At 49.1% G+C, this 21087-nt stretch overlaps 1 protein-coding gene and 1 pseudogene across 1 annotated transcript in view; both read left to right on the forward strand.

Annotated features, from left to right (window-relative positions):
• Positions 1-21087, forward strand: part of LOC134958498 (disks large-associated protein 5-like) — a 143943-nt gene that overhangs the window by 70117 nt on the left and 52739 nt on the right. Inside the window, exons 6-11 of the mRNA XM_063941159.1 lie at positions 15870-15937; positions 16191-16522; positions 16960-17090; positions 17187-17322; positions 17612-17697; positions 18138-18298. Coding sequence (XP_063797229.1) covers positions 15870-15937; positions 16191-16522; positions 16960-17090; positions 17187-17322; positions 17612-17697; positions 18138-18298 — 914 coding nt within the window. The remainder of the gene's footprint in view (positions 1-15869; positions 15938-16190; positions 16523-16959; positions 17091-17186; positions 17323-17611; positions 17698-18137; positions 18299-21087) is intronic.
• On the forward strand, positions 5067-5186 carry LOC134962768 (5S ribosomal RNA; annotated as a pseudogene).

The raw sequence follows: 21087 nt of genomic DNA on the forward strand, positions 1-21087 counted from the left end.
GAGCAGGAGCCGATAAGTGTGATGTCGCCCCCTGCGGAGCCGACACCAGAGTGGATGGATATGTGGAAGGTATTAACCGACCGTGTCAACTCCTTGCATAAAAGGTTCGATGATGTAACAGCTTTGGGACAGCCGGCATCTCAGCCCGCGCCTGCCCAGGCGTCTGAGGCCATCAGGGGCTCAAAAACGCCCGCTACCTCAGATGGCAGACACAGATGTCGACACGGAGTCTGACTCCAGTGTAGACGGGGATGAGACAAATGTACAGTCCACAAGGGCCATCCGATGCATGATTACGGCAATGAAAAATGTGTTGCACATTTCTGACATTAACCCGGTTACCACAAAAAAGGGTATTATGTTTGGGGAGAAAAAGCAGCCAGTGACTTTTCCCCCATCTGATGAGTTAAATGAATTGTGTGAAGAAGCGTGGTGTTCCCCAGATAAGAAATTAGTGATTTCTAAGAGGTTACTAATGGCGTACCCTTTCCCGCCAACGGATAGGTTACGTTAGGAAACATCCCCTAGGGTGGACAAAGCGCTCACACGCTTATCAAAAAAGGTGGCACTGCCGTCTCAGGATACGGCCGCCTTAAAGGAGTCTGCAGATAGAAAGCAGGAGGCTATCCTGAAGTCTGTGTATACACTCTCGGGTACTATACTGAGACCTGCAATTGCTTCAGCATGGATGTGTAGTGCTGCAGCAGCTTGGTTTGATACCCTGTCAGATAACATTGATTCCCTCGACAGGGATACTATTTTGCTAACCATAGAGCATATAAAAGACGTCGTCTTATATATATGAGGGATGCACAGAGGGACATTTGCCGGCTGGCATCTAGAATTAATGCAATGTCCATTTTTGCCAGGAGAGTATTATGGACTCTGCAGTGGACAGGTGATGCTGATTCTAAAAGGCACATGGAGGTTTTGCCTTATAAGGGTGAGGATTGTTTGGGGATGGTCTCTCGGACCTCGTATCCACAGCAACAGCTGGGAAGTCGACTTTTTTACCTCAGGTTCCCTCACAGCCTAAGAAAGCACCGTATTATCAGGTACAGTCCTTTCGGCCTCAGAAAGGCAAGCGGGTCAGAGGCGCTTCCTTTCTGCCCAGGGGCAGGGGTAGAGGAAAGAAGCTGCACCAGACAGCCAGTTCCCAGGAACAAAAATCCTCCCCTGCTTCCACAAAGTCCACCGCATGACGCTGGGGCTCCACAGGTGGAGCCAGGTGCGGTGGGGGCGTGTCTCCGGAACTTCAGCGACCAGTGGGTTCGCTCACAGGTGGATCTCTGGTTTCTACAAGTGGTATCTCAGGGATACAAACTGGAGTTCGAGGCGACTCCCCCTCGCCGTTACCTCAAATCAGCCTTGCCAGCTGCTCCCAGAGAAAGGGAGGTAGTACTGGCGGCAATTCACAAGCTGTACCTTCAGCAGGTGATAATCAAAGTTCCCCTCCTTCAACAGGGACGGGGTTACTATTCCACAATGTTTGTGGTACCGAAACCAGACGGTTCGGTGAGACCCATTCTAAATTTGAAATCCTTGAACACTTATATAAGGAAGTTCAAGTTCAAAATGGAATCGCTCAGGGCGGTTATTGCAAGCCTGGAAGAGGGGGATTTTATGGTGTCACTGGACATCAAGGATGCTTACCTCCATGTCCCCATTTACCCACCTCACCAGGAGTACCTCAGGTTCGTGGTACAGGTCTGTCCTTACCAATTCCAGACGTTGACGTTTGGTCTGTCCACGGCACCGAGGGTATTTACCAAGGTAATGGCCGAAATGATACTCCTTAGAAAGAAGGGAGTTATAATTATCCCGTACTTAGACGATCTCCTTATAAAGGCGAGGTCCAAGGAGCAGTTGTTAGTCAGCGTAGCACTGTCTCGGGAAGTGCTACAACAGCACGGCTGGATTCTGAATATCCCAAAGTCGCAGCTGATTCCTACGACACGTCTGCTGTTCTTGGGCATGATTCTGGACGCAGAACAAAAGAAGGTGTTTCTCCTGGAGGAGAATGCCCAGGAATTATCATCTCTGTTTAGGGACCTCCTGAAACCAAAACAGGTGTCGGTGCATCACTGCACGCGAGTCCTGGGAAAGATGGTAGCTTCTTACGAAGCAATTCCCTTCGGCAGGTTCCATGCAAGGATCTTTCAGTGGGATCTGTTGGACAAGTGGTCCGGATCGCATCTTCAGATGCACCGGTTGATCACCCTGTCCCCGAGGGCCAGGGTGTCTCTGCTGTGGTGGCTGCAGAGTGCTCATCTTCTCGAGGGCCGCAGATTTGGCATACAGGACTGGGTCCTGGTGACCACGGATGCAAGCCTCCGAGGTTGGGGGGGGGGGCAGTCACTCAGGGAAGAAACTTCCAAGGACAATGGTCGAGTCAGGAAGCTTCCCTACACATAAATATTCTGGAACTAAGGGCCATTTACAATGCCGTGAGTCAAGCAGAACCCCTGCTTCAAGACCAGCCGGTGCTGATTCAGTCAGACAACATCACGGCAGTCGCCCATGTAAACCGACAGGGCGGCACAAGAAGCAGGATGGCAATGGCAGAAGCCACAAGGATTCTTCGATGGGCGGAGAATCACGTGCTAGCACTGTCAGCAGTGTTCATTCCGGGAGTGGACAACTGGGAAGCAGACTTCCTCAGCAGGCACGACCTCCACCCGGGAGAGTGGGGACTTCATCCAGAAGTCTTCAATCTGATTGTGAATCGTTGGGAAAGGCCACAGGTGGACATGATGGGGTCCCGCCTCAACAAAAAGCTAAAAAGATATTGTGCCAGGTCAAGGGACCCTCAGGCGATGGCTGTGGACGCTCTAGTGACACCGTGGGTGTACCAGTCGGTTTATGTGTTCCCTCCTCTTCCTCTCATACCCAAGGTACTGAGGATAATAAGAAAGAGAGGAGTAAGAACTATACTCATCGTTCCGGAATGGCTAAGAAGAACTTGGTACCCGGAACTTCAAGAAATGATCTCAGAGGACCCATGGCCTCTGCCGCTCCGACAGGACCTGCTACAGCAGGGGCCCTGTCTGTTCCAAGACTTACCGCGGCTGCGTTTGACGGCATGGCGGTTGAACGCCGGATCCTAACGGAAAAGGGCATTCCGGATGAAGTCATTCCTACGCTGATAAAAGCTAGGAAGGATGTGACCGCAAAACATTATCACCGCATATGGCGGAAATATGTTGCTTGGTGTGAGGCCAGGAAGGCCCCAACAGAGGAATTTCAGCTGGGTCGATTTCTGCACTTCCTACAGTCAGGAGTGACTATGGGCCTAAACTTGGGATCCATAAAAGTCCAGATTTCGGCCCTGTCTATTTTCTTTCAGAAAGAACTGGCTTCACTGCCTGAAGTTCAGACGTTTGTTAAGGGAGTGCTGCATATTCAGCCCCCTTTTGTGCCTCCAGTGGCACCTTGGGATCTCAACGTTGTGTTGGATTTCCTAAAATCACATTGGTTTGAGCCACTTAAGACCGTGGAGTTAAAATATCTCACGTGGAAGGTGGTCATGCTGTTGGCCTTAGCTTCGGCCAGGCGTGTGTCAGAATTGGCGGCTTTGTCGTGTAAAAGCCCATATCTGATTTTCCATATGGACAGGGCAGAATTGAGGACTCGTCCCCAATTTCTTCCTAAGGTGGTATCAGCGTTTCATTTGAACCAACCTATTGTGGTGCCTGCGGCTACTCGGGACTTGGAGGATTCCAAGTTGCTGGACGTAGTCCGGGCCCTGAAAATCTGTTTCCAGGACGGCTAGAGTCAGAAAAACTGACTCGCTGTTTATCCTGCATGCACCCAACAAGCTGGGTGCTCCTGCTTCAAAGCAGACTATTGCTCACTGGATCTGTAGCACGATTCAGCTTGCACATTCTGCGGCTGGACTGCCGCATCCTAAATCAGTAAAAGCCCATTCCACAAGGAAGGGGTCTCGGCTTTACAACTTTGCCGAGCAGCTACTTGGTCGGGTTCAAACACTTTTTTGCAAAATTCTACAAGTTTGATACCCCGGCTGAGGAGGACCTTGAGTTTGCTCAGTCGGTGCTGCAGAGTCATCCGCACTCTCCCGCCCGTTTGGGAGCTTTGGTATAATCCCCATGGTCCTTACGGAGTACCCAGCATCCACTAGGAAGTCAGAGAAAATAAGAATTTACTCACTGGTAATTCTATTTCTCGTAGTCCGTAGTGGATGCTGGGAGCCCGTCCCAAGTGCGGACTCTCTGCAATACATGTATATAGTTATTGCTTAACTAAAGGGTTATTGTTATGAGCCATCTGTTGAAAGAGGCTCAGTTATTGTTCATACTGTTAACTGGGTATAGTTATCACAAGTTGTACGGTGTGATTGGTGTGGCTGGTATGAGTCTTACCCTGGATTCCAAATCCTTTCCTAGTAATGTCAGCTCTTCCGGGCACAGTTTCCCTAACTGAGGTCTGGAGGAGGGGCATAGAGGGAGGAGCCAGTGCACACCAGATGTAGTACCTAATCTTTCTTTTAAGAGTGCCCAGTCTCCTGCGAAGCCAGTCTATTCCCCATGGTCTTCACGGAGTACCCAGCATCCACTACGGACTACGAGAAATAGAATTACCGGTGAGTAAATTCTTATTTTCTGTGACCGCCGTCTCGCATGCTGATTAATCAGCTGTTGATTAATAAGGTGATTGTACGCATTTAATTCCCTTTTGGTGACCGCCGTGTCACATATTGATTTATCAGCTGATTGCACGTCAATAATAAAAAAAAATAATAATAATTCTTAGGCATAAGGCAACTCCATTTGTGAGGGCATGTGGTATATATGAATTTTTCCCACATATATTATCCTTAAACCTATTGATGTCTCTTCTGTGACTGTCATGTCACATGCTGAATAACTGATTAAGTGATTGCACATATATAATCAACTTCAGTGACCGCTGTGTCACATGCTGATTAATCAGCTGATTGCATGTAATCTCTTATGTTTGTAACCCGTGTGTTACGAATTACATATGCCCCAACATATAGTAGCCACATGGCATATATTTGAAGTGACCAAAGAGAGGAGTCTAATAATTGCGGTCACACTTCACTGGAGATGCCCAATCTCTTCTGAACTTGGAAGCTAAGCAGTGAAAGGCCGGGTCAGTACTAGGACGGGAGACCTCCTTTGAACACCCTGGTACTGCAATAAATTGGCTATTGGACACAGTGGCACTCAACTTTATGCTATCCGACATTTGGATTTGCGTGACCAATGATTTAAATTCTCTGCGTCTATAAAGATCCGTAATGGATATTAGCAGAATGAATGATGGTCATACATTACATAAGAGATACTATGCAGGATCATGGTGACAAAAGCACCACAGAATTCTATTTCCGGCAGATTATGATATTTGAGATCACGAATAATTTAATTCATCCATATTTTCGCTAAGCTATTTTGTTCACATATGGTCACTCATAGGAACAATTTAATTAGTGAAAATTAGGTTCTATCGGTATTTTACAAATTATACTTTAACCTCTGAATTAGAGTGCTCCCACAAAAGTCTTTTTTCCAATATCTCTCTTCTTGGTCCTTTGTACTTGATACCTTTTGACTCTAGGGAGCACCACTGAAAGCAACATTATGTGATATTAGGATAGATTATTTGAATATCTACGGTTGCCATATATTGAAGGAATTCTATTTAAATTCAGTTTTTCAGAGGCTATTAATTGTTTAAAAAAATTCTTTGGACTGGTGCAGTTCCCTCCCAAACCCCATTTCCTAACAGGAAGGATATGGTAAGGTACCGGTGAGGAATGTTGGAGTTATGCACCACCGGGAAGGGTTATGGTTCGGCACCCACAAGGGAGGGGTAGGGTAAGAGACAGGGGAGGCTTCCGATATTTTCTGGGAGTGCTGGCAGGATTCTGGCAGTCTGGATGACACTGTCTTCTGACCACCGGCATCCTGTCCATTGCGATATCCTACGGATTCCGTTTAGATAAATATATGAATAAAAGGAAAACATTATAATATCCTATTTTCACTTACGTCCTAGAGGATGCTGGGGTTCATATTAGTACCATGGGGTATAGACTGGTCCACCAGGAGCCATTGGCACTTTAAGAGTTTAATAGTGTGGGCTGGCTCCTCCCTCTATGCCCCTCCTACCAGACTCGGTTTAGAAAATGTGCCTGGAGGAGCCGGTCACAGCTAGGGGAGCTCCATAGGAGTTTATTTAGTTTTATTGTTTTTATTAGTTAGGCACAGGGAGGCTGCTGGCAACAGCCTCCCTGCTTCGTGGGACTTAGAGGGGAGGGAGTAGTGTCCGCCCTGAGGGGTTTTGAGCCACTATCTCCGCTGACAGGACATTAGATCCTGAGGGTGATCGTTGGGCACCCCAGGCGACCGCTTAATCCCGCAGCATGCCACCACCCCCTAACAGAGCCAGAAGAATCCAGTGGTGAGTGAGTCTATGGCCCACTCAGCAAGCGGGGAGCCGGTGTGAAGATGGCAGCAACAGGGTGGGAGCGCAGTACTAACTACGCTCCGGAGGCTCAGCGGTACATAGTGCGGCACTGTGAGGGGCGCCCTGAACCAGCGCCTATACCCTACACTGGCACCAAGGCTGTCAGGGACCTCGGTAACGCTGCCAGCAACATACCTCAGACCAGTATAAAGAATCAAAGTGCGGGAAGCAGCGCCATGTTTATGGGGAGGAGCTTCTCAGAGCGGACCCAGCAGCGTTCAGTGCAATTTTCCTGCCTGCAGAGAGAAGCAGACAGGGAGAGCTGTCCCTCCATGCAACTCCAGCTATCCTGTGCGGTACCAGGGGGTTGTAGAAGGGGGGGAGGAGGAGGCTGTGAATTTACTGTGTAGTCTATTAAGGTACACAGTCAGCGCTACGTAGTTGTATTGCATCTACCTAGGGAAGTGATGCGTGTGTGCTGGCTCCAAGCTGTGTTTCTCTGTGGCATACGTGGGGGGGGGGGGGAGACGGTGTCTGACATTTTCCTGTGTGTGAGGGTGTCTGTATTCTCACATTGCCATGTGTAGGGACTCTGGTGGTCATTCCGAGTTGATCGCTAGCTGCTGCTGTTCGCAGCACAGCGATCAGGCTAAAATTCAGCATTTTTGCGCATGGGCCGCTGTGCGCACACGCGGCGTACTTTCACAAAAAACTATGCCGTTTCACACAAGGTCGATCGACTCTTTTCCGTCGCTCTGTTGATCGGTGAGTGATTGACAGGAATGGGGCGTTTCTGGGAGGTAACTGACCGTTTTCCGGGAGTGCGCTAAAACGCAGGCGTGTCAGGTAAAAATGCAGGTGTGCCGGGGTAAACGGGGGAGTGGTTGGCCGAACGCAGGTCGTGTTTGTGACATCAAAACAGGACCTAAACAGACTGAAGTGATCGCAAGGAAGGAGTAGGTCTGCAGCTACTCTGGAACTGCATGAAAAAAAATTAACCCCGTTCTGCGATCCTTTCGGTCGCACTTCTGCTAAGATACACTCACGGAGGGCGGCGGCTTAGCGTTTGCACTGCTTGTAAAAGCAGCTAGCGAGTGATCAACTCTGAATGAGGGCCTCTGTGTCTTATGCTGCAGCGGACAATTCCTTTCTGGAGGAATCCATTCCACGTACACAGGAATGTCATGTTTTGTTTCAGATCCCTATTACTGAGCCTGAGTGGTTGACCTCTATTAAGGGAATGATCTCTCAGATCTCTACTAGGGTAGCTCAGACTGAGACTGAAACGCAGGTGTTAAAGAAGTCTATGGCAGTTTGGTAAGGTTCTGTTCCTATTCCTTCAAAATCCCCTAGCATGTTCCCACAAACGTGCACTTGCCCAGACTATGCAAGATGACACAGATACAGACTCTGATACAGCAGACGGTGATGGGTATGTGCTGAAGGGAGCGGCATCCCTTGCATAGGGGGTGCAGCTCATGATTGAGGCCATTAGAGATGTGTTAAACATTACGGACACACCACCTGAGCAGGTTGAGGAGGCTTTCTTCACTGACAATAAGAAAGCCTCGCTAACCTTCCCTGCATCTAAAGAATTAAACGCTGTATTTGAAAAATCCTGGGAGAACCCGGAGAAAAAATTCCAGATCCCAAAAAGGGTTCTGGTTGCTTTTCCCTTCCCTGAGGAGGATAGAAAAAAAATTAGAACCTACCCATAGTTGACGCATCTGTTTCCAGACTGTCAAAAAAAGGTGGGTTTTACCTGTCCCTGTGTCTACCACATTAAAAGAACCGGCTGATCGTAAGATTGACACTACGTTCAAATCCATATACACTGCTTCAGGAGTGGCGTTGAGGCCCACTATTGCCTGTGCATGGATTTCTAAAGCCATAATAGAGTGGTCAGGCACATTACTGGAGGATTTGGATACAATGGATAGAAGTGACATTGAATTATTTTTACGTAACATACAGGATTCTGTGGGGTTCATGGTGGAATCCATGAAGGACCTGGGTACGCTGACTGCATGGATATCTTCCATGTCGGTCTCTGCTCACAGGGGACTCTGGCTACGCCAATGGTCTGCAGACGCGGAATCCAAGAGAAGTGTGGAGAACCTACCCTACACAGGTCAGGCTCTATTTGGGGAAGCATTGTATGCGTGGATTTCCACGGCAACCGCTGCTAGTCACCTTTTCTTCCCTCTGCTATGCCTTCTATGAAGAAACCATTTTCTTCAGCTGCATCGCAGTCCTTTCGGACGCTAAGACAAAAGTCCAAGCCTCCTACCACCTTTAGAGGTGGTCGTACAAAATCCAAAAAGCCTGCACCCGCAGGCTCCCAGGACCAGAAACCTGCTTATGGTTCCTCAAAATCCAAAGCATGACGGTGGACTGCTCAGCATGGAGGACGGACTGATGGGTGCGAGGCTCAGATGTTGCAGCCACGTTTGGGTGTCGTCCGGCCTGGATCCCTGGGTACCGGATGTTGTGTCCCAGGGGTACAGACTGGAGTTTAAAGAACTCCCGCCTCACCGATTCTTCAAATCAGGCTTGACCGCTTTGCTGACAGACAGGGCTATCCTACAGGATGCCATCCAAAAATTGGTAAAGTCACAGGTCATTATCCCAGTTCCACATCATATGCAAAACGAGGGTTATTTTTCGTGGTCAGACCAATTTTGAACTTGAAATCGTTGAACCCTTATCTGAGGGTGTTCAAATTCAAAATGGAGTCTTTCAGAGCGGTGATCTCCGGTCTGGAGGAGGGAGAGTTTCTGGTATCTCTGGATATCAAGGATGCGTACCTCCACATTCCGGCTGCCGCACCAGGCTTATCTCTGATTTGCACTGTTGGACAGTCACTATCATTTTCAGGCACTGCCATTCGGCTTCTCCACAGCACCGAGGGTGTTCACCAAGGTGATGGCAGAGATGATGGTTCTCCGCGGACAGGGGGTGAACATAATTCCATATCTGGATGATCTGCTGATAAAGGCATCGTCCAGGGAGTCGTTGTTGCAGTCCATTGCTCTCCCGACTCGTCTGCTCAGGAAACTGTTGGGTCCTGAACCTTCCAAAGTCGCATTTGGAGCCGACAAGGAGATTGTCTTTTCTGGGGATGATCCTCGACACGGAAGTGCAGAGGGTGTTTCTACCGGAGGAGAAAGCGTTGGTGATTCAAACAATGGTCCGGGATGTCCTGAAGCCAGCCCGGGTATCTGTTCATCAGTGCATTCGCCTTCTGGGGAAGATGGTTGCCTCCTACGAGGCTCTACAGCAGGGGTGTCCAACCTTTCACCTTCCCTGGGCCACATTAGAAGATGAAAATTTGGTTTGGGCCGCACATAAAATAAAATAACAGTAACGATACCTGATCGTCCAAAAAAAACATAGAAAACACAGTTAACATATTAAACTTACTTGTAGCTGTGCCCCTGTAGCTGCGTCCCTTGTAGTTGTGCCCTTGTAGCTGCGCCCCTTGTAGCTGTGCCACTATAGCTGCGCCCCTTGTAGTTGTGCCCCTGTAGCTGCCCCCTTGTAGCTGTGCCACTATAGCTGCGCCCCTTGTAGTTGTGCCCCTGTAGCTGCGCCCCTTGTACTGTGCCCCTTGTAGTTGTGCCCCTGTAGCTGCGCCCTTGTACTGTGCCCCTTGTAGCTGCCACCTTGTACTGTGCCCCTGTAGCTGCGCCCCTTGTAGTTGTGCCCCTGTAGCTGCGCCCCTTGTAGTTGTGCCCCTGTAGCTGCCCCCTTGTACTGTGCCCCTTGTAGCTGTGCCCCTGTAGCTGCGTCCCTTGTAGTTGTGCCCCTGTAGCTGCCCCCTTGTACTGTGCCCCTTGTAGCTGCCCCCTTGTAGTTGTGCCCCTGTAGCTGCCCCCTTGTAGCTGTGCCACTATAGCTGCGCCCCTTGTAGTTGTGCCCCTGTAGCTGCGCCCCTTGTACTGTGCCCCTTGTAGTTGTGCCCCTGTAGCTGCCCCCTTGTACTGTGCCCCTTGTAGCTGCCACCTTGTACTGTGCCCCTGTAGCTGTGCCCCTGTAGCTGCGCCCCTTGTAGTTGTGCCCCTGTAGCTGCGCCCCTTGTAGTTGTGCCCCTGTAGCTGCCCCCTTGTACTGTGCCCCTTGTAGCTGCCCCCTTGTACTGTGCCCCTTGTAGCTGCCCCCTTGTACTGTGCCCCTTGTACTGTGCCCCTTGTAGCTGTGCCCCTTGTAGCTGTGCCCCTTGTAGTTGTGCCCCTGTAGCTGCGCCCCTTGTAATTGTGCCCCTGTAGCTGTGCCCCTTGTACTGTGCCCCTTGTAGTTGTGGCCCTGTAGCTGCCCCCTTGTACTGTGCCCCTTGTAGCTGCCCCCTTGTACTGTGCCCCTTGTAGTTGTGGCCCTGTAGCTGCCCCCTTGTACTGTGCCCCTTGTAGTTGTGCCCCTGTAGCTGCGCCCCTTGTACTGTGCCCCTTGTAGCTGTGCCCCTGTAGCTGCATCTCTTGTAGTTGTGCCCCTGTAGCTGCGCCCCTTGTAGCTGTGCCACTATAGCTGCGCCCCTTGTAGTTGTGCCCCTGTAGCTATGCCCCTCGTACTGTGCCCCTTGTAGTTGTGCCCCTTGTAGTTGTGGCCCTGTAGCTGCCCCCTTGTACTGTGCCCCTTGTAGCTGCCCCCTTGTACTGTGCCCCTTGTAGTTGTGGCCCTGTAGCTGCCCCCTTGTACTGTGCCCCTTGTAGCTGCCCCCTTGTAGTTGTGGCCCTGTAGCTGCCCCCTTGTATTGTGCCCCTTGTAGCTGCGCCCTTGTACTGTGCCCCTTGTAGCTGTAAAAAAAAAACACACACACGCACAGACACATACTTACCGCTCCTGCAGCGCTGCCTCCGTCTCCGTCCGCCGCTCCACGTGTTCTTGTACAACCAACTTCTCCGCTGGGCTCCTCTACTCTCGCGCTGCTCAGTCACGTGTGCCGCTATGCAGCGGAGGAGGGCTACATTGTGACTGACAGCGGAGAGGGCGTGAGCTGGTGCTGGTCCCAGCAGCAGCAATCCAATCAGGATGTGCTGACAGCCTGCTGGGGCCGGCTCAGCCTCACATGTGGTGTCCGTACTCGGGGAAAAAAAAAAAAACCTCTGCTGCAGCGCTGCTCCTGGGCCGCATTACTAGCCGACTTGGGCCGCATGCGGCCCGCGGGCCGCGGGTTGGACAAGCCTGCTCTACAGTATAGAAAATTTCATGCTCTGTCCTTCCAACTGGATCTCCTAGACAAGTGTTCGGGATCTCACCTACGTTTGCCGCCGAAAGCAAGGAATTCACTCCTCTGGTGGCTGCAAATGCCTCACCTTTTGGAGGGCCGCAGATCCGGTGTTCAGGACTGGATCCTTCTAACCACGGATGCAAGTCTCCGGGGTTGGGGCGCTGTCACTCGAGGGGAAATCTTCCAAGGAAGGTGGTCAAGTCTGGAATCCAGTCTTCCAATAAACATTCTGGAACTAAGCCGTCTACAACTGTCTTCTCCAAGCGGCTCATCTTCTGCAAGATCGAGCCATTCAAGTGCAGTCTGACAATGTAACGACAGTGGCCTACATAAACCGACAGGGCGGAACGAAGAGCAGAGCTGCAATGTCAGAGGTAACAAGAATCATCCTCTGGGCAGAAAAACCCGCGTTGGCAATGTTGGCAATCATCATTTCGGGAGTGGACAACTGGGAAGCGGACTTCCTCAGCAGACACTATCTCCATCCAGGAGAGTGAGGCCACCATCCAGAGGTGTTCACGGAGGTGACAAATCTTTGGGGGGTTCCTCAAATAGACATGATGACCTCCCGCCTCAACAAGAAGCTTTGGAGGTATTATTCCAGGTCAAGAGACCCGCTGGCAGTGGACGCTATGGTGTCTCTGTGGGTGTTCCAGTCGGTGTATGTGTTTCCTACACTTCCACTCATCCCAGGATTCTAAAGCTCATAAGGAGAACAAGAGTTCAGGCAATCCTCATTGCTCCAGACTGGCCAAGAAGGGCTTGGTACGCAGATCTACTGCTGGAAGATCCGAGGCTTCTTCCTCTTTAGGAGGACCTGTTACAACAGGCCGTTCGCTTATCAAGACTTACCACTGCTACGTTTGACGGCTTGGAGGTTGAACGCCAGATATTAGCTCGGAAGGTCATTCTGAACAAGGTTATTCCTACCCTGATACAGGCTAGGAAAGGAGTAACGTCTAAACATTACCATCGCATTTGTAAAAAGTGTGTATCTTGGTGTGAATCCAAGAAGTTTCCTACGGTGGCATTTCAACTGGGACGGTTTCTCCTCTTCCTGCAAGCAGGTGTGGATATGGGCCTGAGGTTGGGATTCGTAAAGGTCCAGATTTAGGCCTTATCCATTGTCTTCCAGAAACAATTGGCTGCCCTCCCTGAGGTAGACTTTTTTTTTTGAAAGGGGTTCTGCACATTCAGCCTCCCTTTGTGCCGTCTACGGCGCCCTGAGATCTCAGCGTTGTGTTGCAGTTCCTCCAATCGGATTGGTTTGAGCCTCTACAGGAGGTTGAGGTCAAGTTTCTCGCATGGAAGGCTGTCACTTTGTTGGCCTTAGCTTCTGCTAGACGTGTGTCTGAGTTGGGGGCTTTGTCTTGCAAAAGTCACTACTTGATCTTCCATGAAGATAGAGCTGAACTCGAGACGCGTCAGCAGTTTCTTCCAAAGGTTGTGTCGGCATTTCATATCAACCAACCTATTGTGGTGCCAGTTGCTACGGACTCCTCAATTACTTCAAAGTCCTTGGATGTTGTAAGGACTCTGAAAATCTATGTGAAGAGGACTGCTCGTCACAGAAAATCGGACTCTGTTTGTCCTGTATGATCCAAAGAAAATTGGGTGTCCTGCTTCTAAGCAGACAATCTCTCGCTGGATCAGGTTCACTATCCAGCATGCGTATTCTACTGCAGGATTGCCGTGTCCTAAATCTGTTAAGGCCCACTCTACTCGTAGGGTGGGTTCTTCCTGGGTGGCTGCCCGGGGTGTCTCGGCTTTACAGCTTTTGCCAAGCGGCTACTTGGTCGAACACGTTTGCTAAGTTCCACAAGTTCGATACTTTCACCAAACTTTAGTTCCTCAGAGGCCAATCAGTTCTGCAGGAAAAAAGAGGGGATAGAGCGCAAAACAAACTTGAAGTAGTATTAATAGTGTATTTATTGGTATTTAATCTAATAACCATTTGTATACTTAAAACCTTAGCATATAAAATGGAAACATCAGCATAAACGTATCCCTTATTATAAACTGTTGAACACTGGATGTTATATCAAATAGAATTCAATCATAATTTGATTAAATAAACTGGTTGGCAAGAAATCAGCCGTGATCTCTTGATGTACTGGTCATCAAGCTGCACGGATATATATAGATACAGGTACTGTTTCCCAAATATTATTTTAAAGTCCTATATCGGTTGATAAATGCTGGCCAGCAATAAATATCTCCCATTGAGGGGAGATTGGGATGATGGCTTTACAATACCTTTAAAGATGCCGCGCTTGTATCTGAATCGGCTCTGTAAATGTCCACTGTAGCTACTGAAACTAAACAGCACCGGTGTCCCTTGTAACATATGCTTCCGTATAGGGAAGCAAATCAGACGGCACAGATGGACTTTAATTCACAAGGTATGAGACTCCGTCCGTCTACATTGTTGTCTTGTGCGGCCGCGGTATCCGTTTGACAGGGGAGCCGGTGCAGGCGGCTCAGGAAGGGTGCAATAACAGCTTGGTGGTGGCCAATCTGTCCGTGATGCCGTGTTGGTACATCCCCATGGTACTAATATGGACACCAGCATCCTCTAGGATGTAAGAGAAAATAGGATTTTAATTATCTAACTGTAAATCCTTTTCTCGTAGTCCGTAGAGGATGCTGGGCGCCCGCCCAGTGCTTCGTTTTCCTGCAGTGGTTACCTGGTTCAGTACGGCTTTGTTCTTGGTTAAGTACTGTTTTGTTACTTGGTTAAGTAATGTTTTTCAGCTGTTGCTGAGTTTCAAGCTAGTTAGCTTGGCTTGCCGTGTGAGAGAGCTGGTGTGGATCTCTCCACTATCTGTGTAAAAATCCTTCTCTCGAAGTTGTCCATCTCCTCAGGCTCAGTTTCTAAACGGAGTCTGGTAGTAGGGACATAGAGGGAGAAGCCAGCCCACACTATTAAACTCTTAAAGTGCCAATGGCTCCTGGTGGACCTGTCTATAACCCATGGTACTAATATGGACCCCAGCATCCTCTATGGACTACGAGAAAAGGCTTTATCGGTAGGTAATTAAAATCCTATTTTGAAGAGCACATCTTTGCCTGGTTTGTGGTATGCACATACTGTTTTAAGGGATTTCTTTTGTCTACTTCAATGCACTTACTCCAGTGTGTGTTGAACTGTACGGCATGTGTGCAGATCGGCTCCTGCATCGTTGGACGTTAGGTGAGTGACAGTCTGCAGCCATTTGGGAGTAGGCGGCTTCAGAGCATTTTACAAAACGGGGTAGTGCCAGTCCTGTTTTGTAAGTGTGCCGGGGCCAGTCTGCATCTTCCGATGGCTCTACTAGCCCCGGCAGTGCAAAAACATGTCCCATCCTGCGCAACGTGAAGGTTATTCAGATGACCGTTGATCTGATGTTACGTCTTCGGATCACAAAAGTCGACAGGAGGAGCCTTTCTATTGTGTTGAATGACACATCGGCTTTGCAATACCGTCCATCTCTGAATCAGGCCCATACTCTATATTGGGGGTCATTCCGACCCGATCGCTCACTGCAGTTTATCGCAGCGATCGGGTCAGAACTGCGCCGGCACCACAGGGCGCCGTCGTTGCCTAGCGATCGTCTCTGAGGCGGTCGCTGGACGGCAGCGTTAAGCCGCCTTTTAGGGGGCGCAGTCCGGCCAGCGCAGGCGTGGCCGGACCGTTGGGAGGGGGGGCGGGCCACGGCGGCTGCGTGATGTCACATGCAGCCGCTGCGAGCTGGGGCAGCGAAGAGGTTCTCCCGGTGAGCTGCGCTGGCCCGGGAGTAACTCCTGAAATGCAAAAGCATCGCCGCTATGCGATGCTCTCGCAATTCTGCGGGGGTGGAGGTGGCACTGACATGCGTGGAGGACTAGCCCTGCGCTGGGTCCCCCCCCCCCCCCCCCCGCATGTGAGTGCCTGATTGTAGCTGTGCTAAATTTGGCACCGCTACGATCAACTCTGAATGAATGACCCCCATTGTTGTAAGGAAATTTAGTTTATCTACTTTAATGTACATGTGTGTGTGGTGCCCCTGTCTTCTTCTTTTTTTTTTTTTTTTTTTTTTTTAGAGATTTTGTACTGCCCAAGTGTATTATTCAGGGAGGCTGCCAAGTAACTGCTATGTATGTATAAAATTATTCCACCTAAGTGTATGCATCACTACTTAGTCCTTGTTTCGTTTCTCTATTGTAGCTGCTGCAAAGTCTCAAACGAAGACGACCAAAGAGATAAAAGAGGACATTTTCGAGGACCAAACAGAAGTAAGGAGCTTGCCATAGTGTTAAGCTGGGTATACCTCGCTCCAGTGTGTGCCCAGCTTTACAGTCTGACATGACTTACCATATGTCCAGGCATATTACCTGAAATAGGCATTACCTTTTGTATATATTCTTGCAAATAACACACTCTGATTTTTTTTCTGTTTTTGCCGTTGTCGTTTCTTCCCCTAACACTATTTTTTTTTTTTTTTCCTTTTTTTTTTTTTTTCTTTCAAATATATATGATATTATATAGCATCCTGTGGATGATCAACTGAATAACGATTTATTGGAAGAAACTGTTGCTGTGAAAGACACCGCAGCAGACAGTGTGCCCATGGAAACCTCATCCTTGGTGCGTGAAAGGAAGCCATCTTTTTCTCCGGACAAAGACGCCGCAGCAGAAACTGTGCCCATGGCAGAAACCTCGCCCTTTGTGCGTGAAAGGAAGCCATGTTTTGCTCCAGACAATTTAGTTTTCCAACCATTGCATGGGATGTGTGCCCTCACATTTCCACCCCTGACCCCTGACCGGACCAATTCATTTCTAGCACCTTCTTGTACTTGGAGCCCTATGGCAAGTAAAAGGTGGGCTGGTTTCTACAGTATCTGGTTGATAGGTTGACACTAAATGGTCGATGTGCATAAGGTTGACCGGTCAAAATGGCCGACATGAGTTTTATTGAATTTTTTTACTTTTTCATACTTATCCAAATTGTAGTCCCACGTGGATGGTAAAGTTACCTTGCCAGAAGAATGGCGAGCGAAGCAGTACACTAATTGGAGTTCCACGTGCTGCACGGTAAAATTTGACACCCAAAAAATCAGGTCAACCTTTTGACCCTGTCTGCCTTTTGTAGGTACATCATTTGGTGTCAACCTTTTGACGACATACCCTAACCTGGTTTCTACCATTTGGAATACACTTGCTGATAAAATGACCTATGTATAATGTGTACATATATTTGCTGGAAGGGTTCTTTGTAGAAACTTGCTATCTACATGTTCTCGACTTTTCATTTTAGCCAGTTTGTCTTTACACGAGGTCACCACACCGAAGAACATAAGGCTTGCCAAGTGTCTCCTCCTGAGCTATTGATCAAAGCCACAGATGTAACACAAGGCACAGATATCCTTTCTTCCTCTCCAGTAAAAGGTACATTCTGTAAGCTGGTCCTACAATATCGAGCTTTTATTATGTCCTTGTCTAAATCTTCTTGCTTCTCTAATCTTCTTGCTTGCTTATTTAAAGAATGCACAGGTGACGGAAGTTCAGCTGTAGCTGCCGTTGCGCCAGTGACCCATCCCTCTTGTGAGCCTATTCTTCATTTTACGGATAACAAGTCGGCACAGCCAGAGGAATTACAGCGTGACGTACCTTACTTCAGGTCATTATCATTGTTATAAAAGAGAACTTCACCGCACAGAGGAGCACTTATGCAGGGGTCACCACTGAGGGGGCAGGTTGGTTACAAAGCTGGACAGGAAATACCGACGGGAGTAAAAACTTACTTACATAGCGTCAAATCTCAGGGATATCATTATTAGACCTTCAGAAGGAAACTAAGTGAAATGTTTTTTTATTGTATATTGATGGGTGTGTGCTGTGAAAGAGGTGATCATAGATGTCTAGAAACTGTTCTGTGTATTATTATGTGTAATAAAGTTTATCATTAGAGATTTCCTGAAGTCTGAGAATCAGAGGCTGAAATTTCTGTGCAGCGAGTGGGATAAAAAAGTGGACATGGATATTCCGGAAGATGGTAAGGAATACGTGACCTGTTTTTTCCAGCAGAATCCAGCTGTTGTGATTGTTTGGTGAAGCTGCTAAAAATGTTCAACTTAAACAAAAAACAAGCTTGGGCCCCACTGTTATCCGGTGGCCAGCTCCTGCTGGCACCAAACAAAAACTGAAAAGCCTGACCTAGTGGGTGGGGTATGAGGGCAGAGGGGTCCAGTGCATCCTGGGAGCTTGTAAAAGCTTTGCTGTTTGGTGCCTGTTTTGGTCTCCACCAAGCATAACCCAAGGCTAACCCTGAGGAGACTATGAACCCTGAAGAAGAGAGAATGGCTGGTCAGTGCCGCACTCCCCCATTCCCTTACCTCAATGTGCTGCAAAGTGGATGTCTAAGTCCCCATTAGACTGTGTAGGTGCAATAAATATTAATGTTTAGATTGTGATTTATTTTTGATGCTCCTTAAGCCAAAGACCTGATCCGGACTGCGGTTGGACAAACGAGGCTCCTATTAAATGAACGGTTTAAGCAGTTTGAAGGTCTGGTCGATCACTGTGAATTTAAGACCGGTGAAAAGGAAACGACTTGCACAGATCTTGAGGGGTTTTGGGATATGATCTATTTACAGGTAGGTTCCGTCTAAATCCTTTTGAGGTCTGTTTGGAGTTTTTCCTCTTGTACAAATAACTTACTGGGTGGCGGAAGGTCATTAGAGATGCGTGCGTTGGTTCCTCATTGTTTTCTATTAGATCATAGAAAATGTATGCCCTCTAACCTTTAACATTATTCTCTGCTCTGTTGTGCATAATACACAGGAAAGCATATGTAAAACTAAAGCCGGTCGCAATGTGGCAATTTCTATAAATTGTCCCGCTATTACAGGCAGTGCCTTTACAGGAAACAGGATTTGGTTTGCAGGGCTCTGCTGGTATGGAAATATTTAGTCTGTAATATAATCGTGATATCCCCCAGCCGTTGTGCTGGGAAAAACATAGCCTGCTGTTGCTGTGGAGTGGTTGGTCACTATGTGTGTTTGTATTAGAATAGTAATGAAAGGAAATATTTCTCTTACGTCCTAGAGGATGCTGGGGACTCCAAAAGGACCATGGGGTATAGACTGGATCCGCAGGAGCTTGGGCACACTGAAAAGACTTAAACTGGGTGTGAACTGGCTCCTCCCTCTATGCCCCTCCTCCAAACCTCAGTTAGACTTTGTGCCCAGGACTGACTGGACACTCGCTAGGGGAGCTCTCCTGAGTTTCTCTGGAAAAGACTTTGTTAGGTTTTTTATTTTCAGGGAGACCTGCTGGCTGCAGGCTCCCTGCATCGTGGGAGTGAGGGGAGAGAAGACCTACTTCTTAGTTTAAGGGCTCTGCTTCTCGGCTACTGGACACCATTAGCTCCAGAGGGTTCGATCACTTGGTGCGCCTAGCTGCTCGTTCCCGGAGCCACGCCGTCATCCCCCTCACAGAAGCCAGAAGTCGGGTGAGTATGAGAAGACCAGAAGACTTCAGGACGGCAGAAGACTTCAGTAAAGGTACAGCGCAGTGGCAACGCTGCGCTCCATGCTCCCACACACACATTTCCTCCAACACTCACAGGGTGCAGGGCGCTGGGGGGGGGGGGGGGGGCAGCATGTTACTGGGTCTTCTGGGGCCGGCATATGTTTTCGGGACCCCCGCCGGCATTTTAGTAAGTTTGAATTTGGCGGGCTGAAGCGCGCCGGGAGGGGGCGTAGCTTAGCCGCGCGGCTCACAGGCGCCATTTTCTCTGCGTGTGCAGACGGGAGACGCTGGTCCGGGACCTCCACGAGCTCCATCAAAGTAACGGGGAGCTTATTTGGGGGAGGGGGGGGGGGGGGGACGACACAGTAGCTGGTGCATATTTGGTATATTGGGCAGCGCTGGTGCATATATTTTCCTCGGTGGGATATATGGGTGCTGGGGTGTGAGCTGGCATACTCCCTCTGTGTTTCTCTGTCCGGGTTTCCTTGTGGGCCTGTCCCCTAGCTGAGGCATTGTATGTGTGGGTCGATACTAGGTGTCGACATGTCTGAGGCTGAATGTTATTCACCGGAGGAGGTTTTGGGGGAGGCAGATGCGGGTATGGAGTTGGCTCTGTCGACGCAGCCAACACCTGACTTGCTTGCACTGTTGAATACAATTAATTCTAATGTAACTTCTTTATCGAAGAGATTAGATAAATCTGAATCACAGACACAGGTGTGGAAAAAATCCATGGAGGATGCTTTATCACAGGTACAGACCCCGTCGGGGTCGATAAAGAGGCCGTTCACTCAAGTGGTAGATACGGATACCGACACGGATTCTGAAACCGATGTCTACTTCACTGAGGCTCCTTTAAATCCTAGATTAGTTAAGAGTATTCAGTACATGATTGTGGCTATAAAAGATGTGTTACGCATTTCTGAAGAACCTGCCGTACAGGAAACAAGGATTTGCTTGTTTAAGGAGAAAACACCTGAGGTGAAGTTTCCCCCCCCTCATGAGATGAATGCTCTTTGTGAAAAGGCTTGGGAGTCTCCGGATAAGAAATGGCAGATTCCCAAGAGGATTTACATGGCGTATCCTTTTCCATCAGTTGATAGGGGAAAATGGGAGGCGTCTCCAAATGTTGACAAAGCTCTATCTCGCTTGTCTAAGAAAGTGGCGCTTCCGTCTCCCGACACGGCAGCTCTCAAGGATCCGGCGGATCGCAAGCTGGAGGCGTCTCTAAAGTCCATTTTCGCTAATACGGGTGCATTGCTCAGACCTGCTGTGGCGTCGGTATGGGTGAGTAGTGCTATTGCTAAATGGGCTGATAATTTAGCTTCTGATATGGATACCCTCAATAAAGATACTGTTCTCTTAACTCTTGGTTATATCAAGGATGCTGCAGATTACCTGAAGGATGTGGCGAGGGATGTTTGGGTCAAGAGCCAATGCCATGTCGATTTCGGGCAGAAGGGCGCTGTGGATACATCAATGGAATGCTGACGCGGATTCCAAGAGAGCTATGGAAGCGTTACCCTTCAAAGGTAATGTCCTGTTTGGGGAAGGCTTGGCGGACCTGGTGTCTACCGCGACGGCGGGTAAGTCCTCGTTTCTTCCCTATGTTCCCACACAACACAAAAGGGCACCACATCAGCAGATGCAGTCCTTTCGTCCAAATAAATACAGGCGAGGAAAGGGTTCGTCCTTTCTCGCTTCAAAAGGTAGAGGAAGGGGAAAAGTCGCCTGCGGTGTCAGGCGCCCAGGACCAGAAGTCCACCCCTGCCGCTACCAAGTCCACTGCATGACGCTGGGGCTTTCCTGGGGGAGTCCGTCCCGGTGGGGGGGCCGTCTGCAGTTCTTCAATCGGGTCTGGGTCCAATCGGACTTGGATCCTTGGGTTCTAGAGATTGTATCTCAGGGCTAC

Source organism: Pseudophryne corroboree, chromosome 9 (genome assembly GCF_028390025.1).
Source record: "Pseudophryne corroboree isolate aPseCor3 chromosome 9, aPseCor3.hap2, whole genome shotgun sequence".
Taxonomy (NCBI): domain Eukaryota; kingdom Metazoa; phylum Chordata; class Amphibia; order Anura; family Myobatrachidae; genus Pseudophryne; species Pseudophryne corroboree.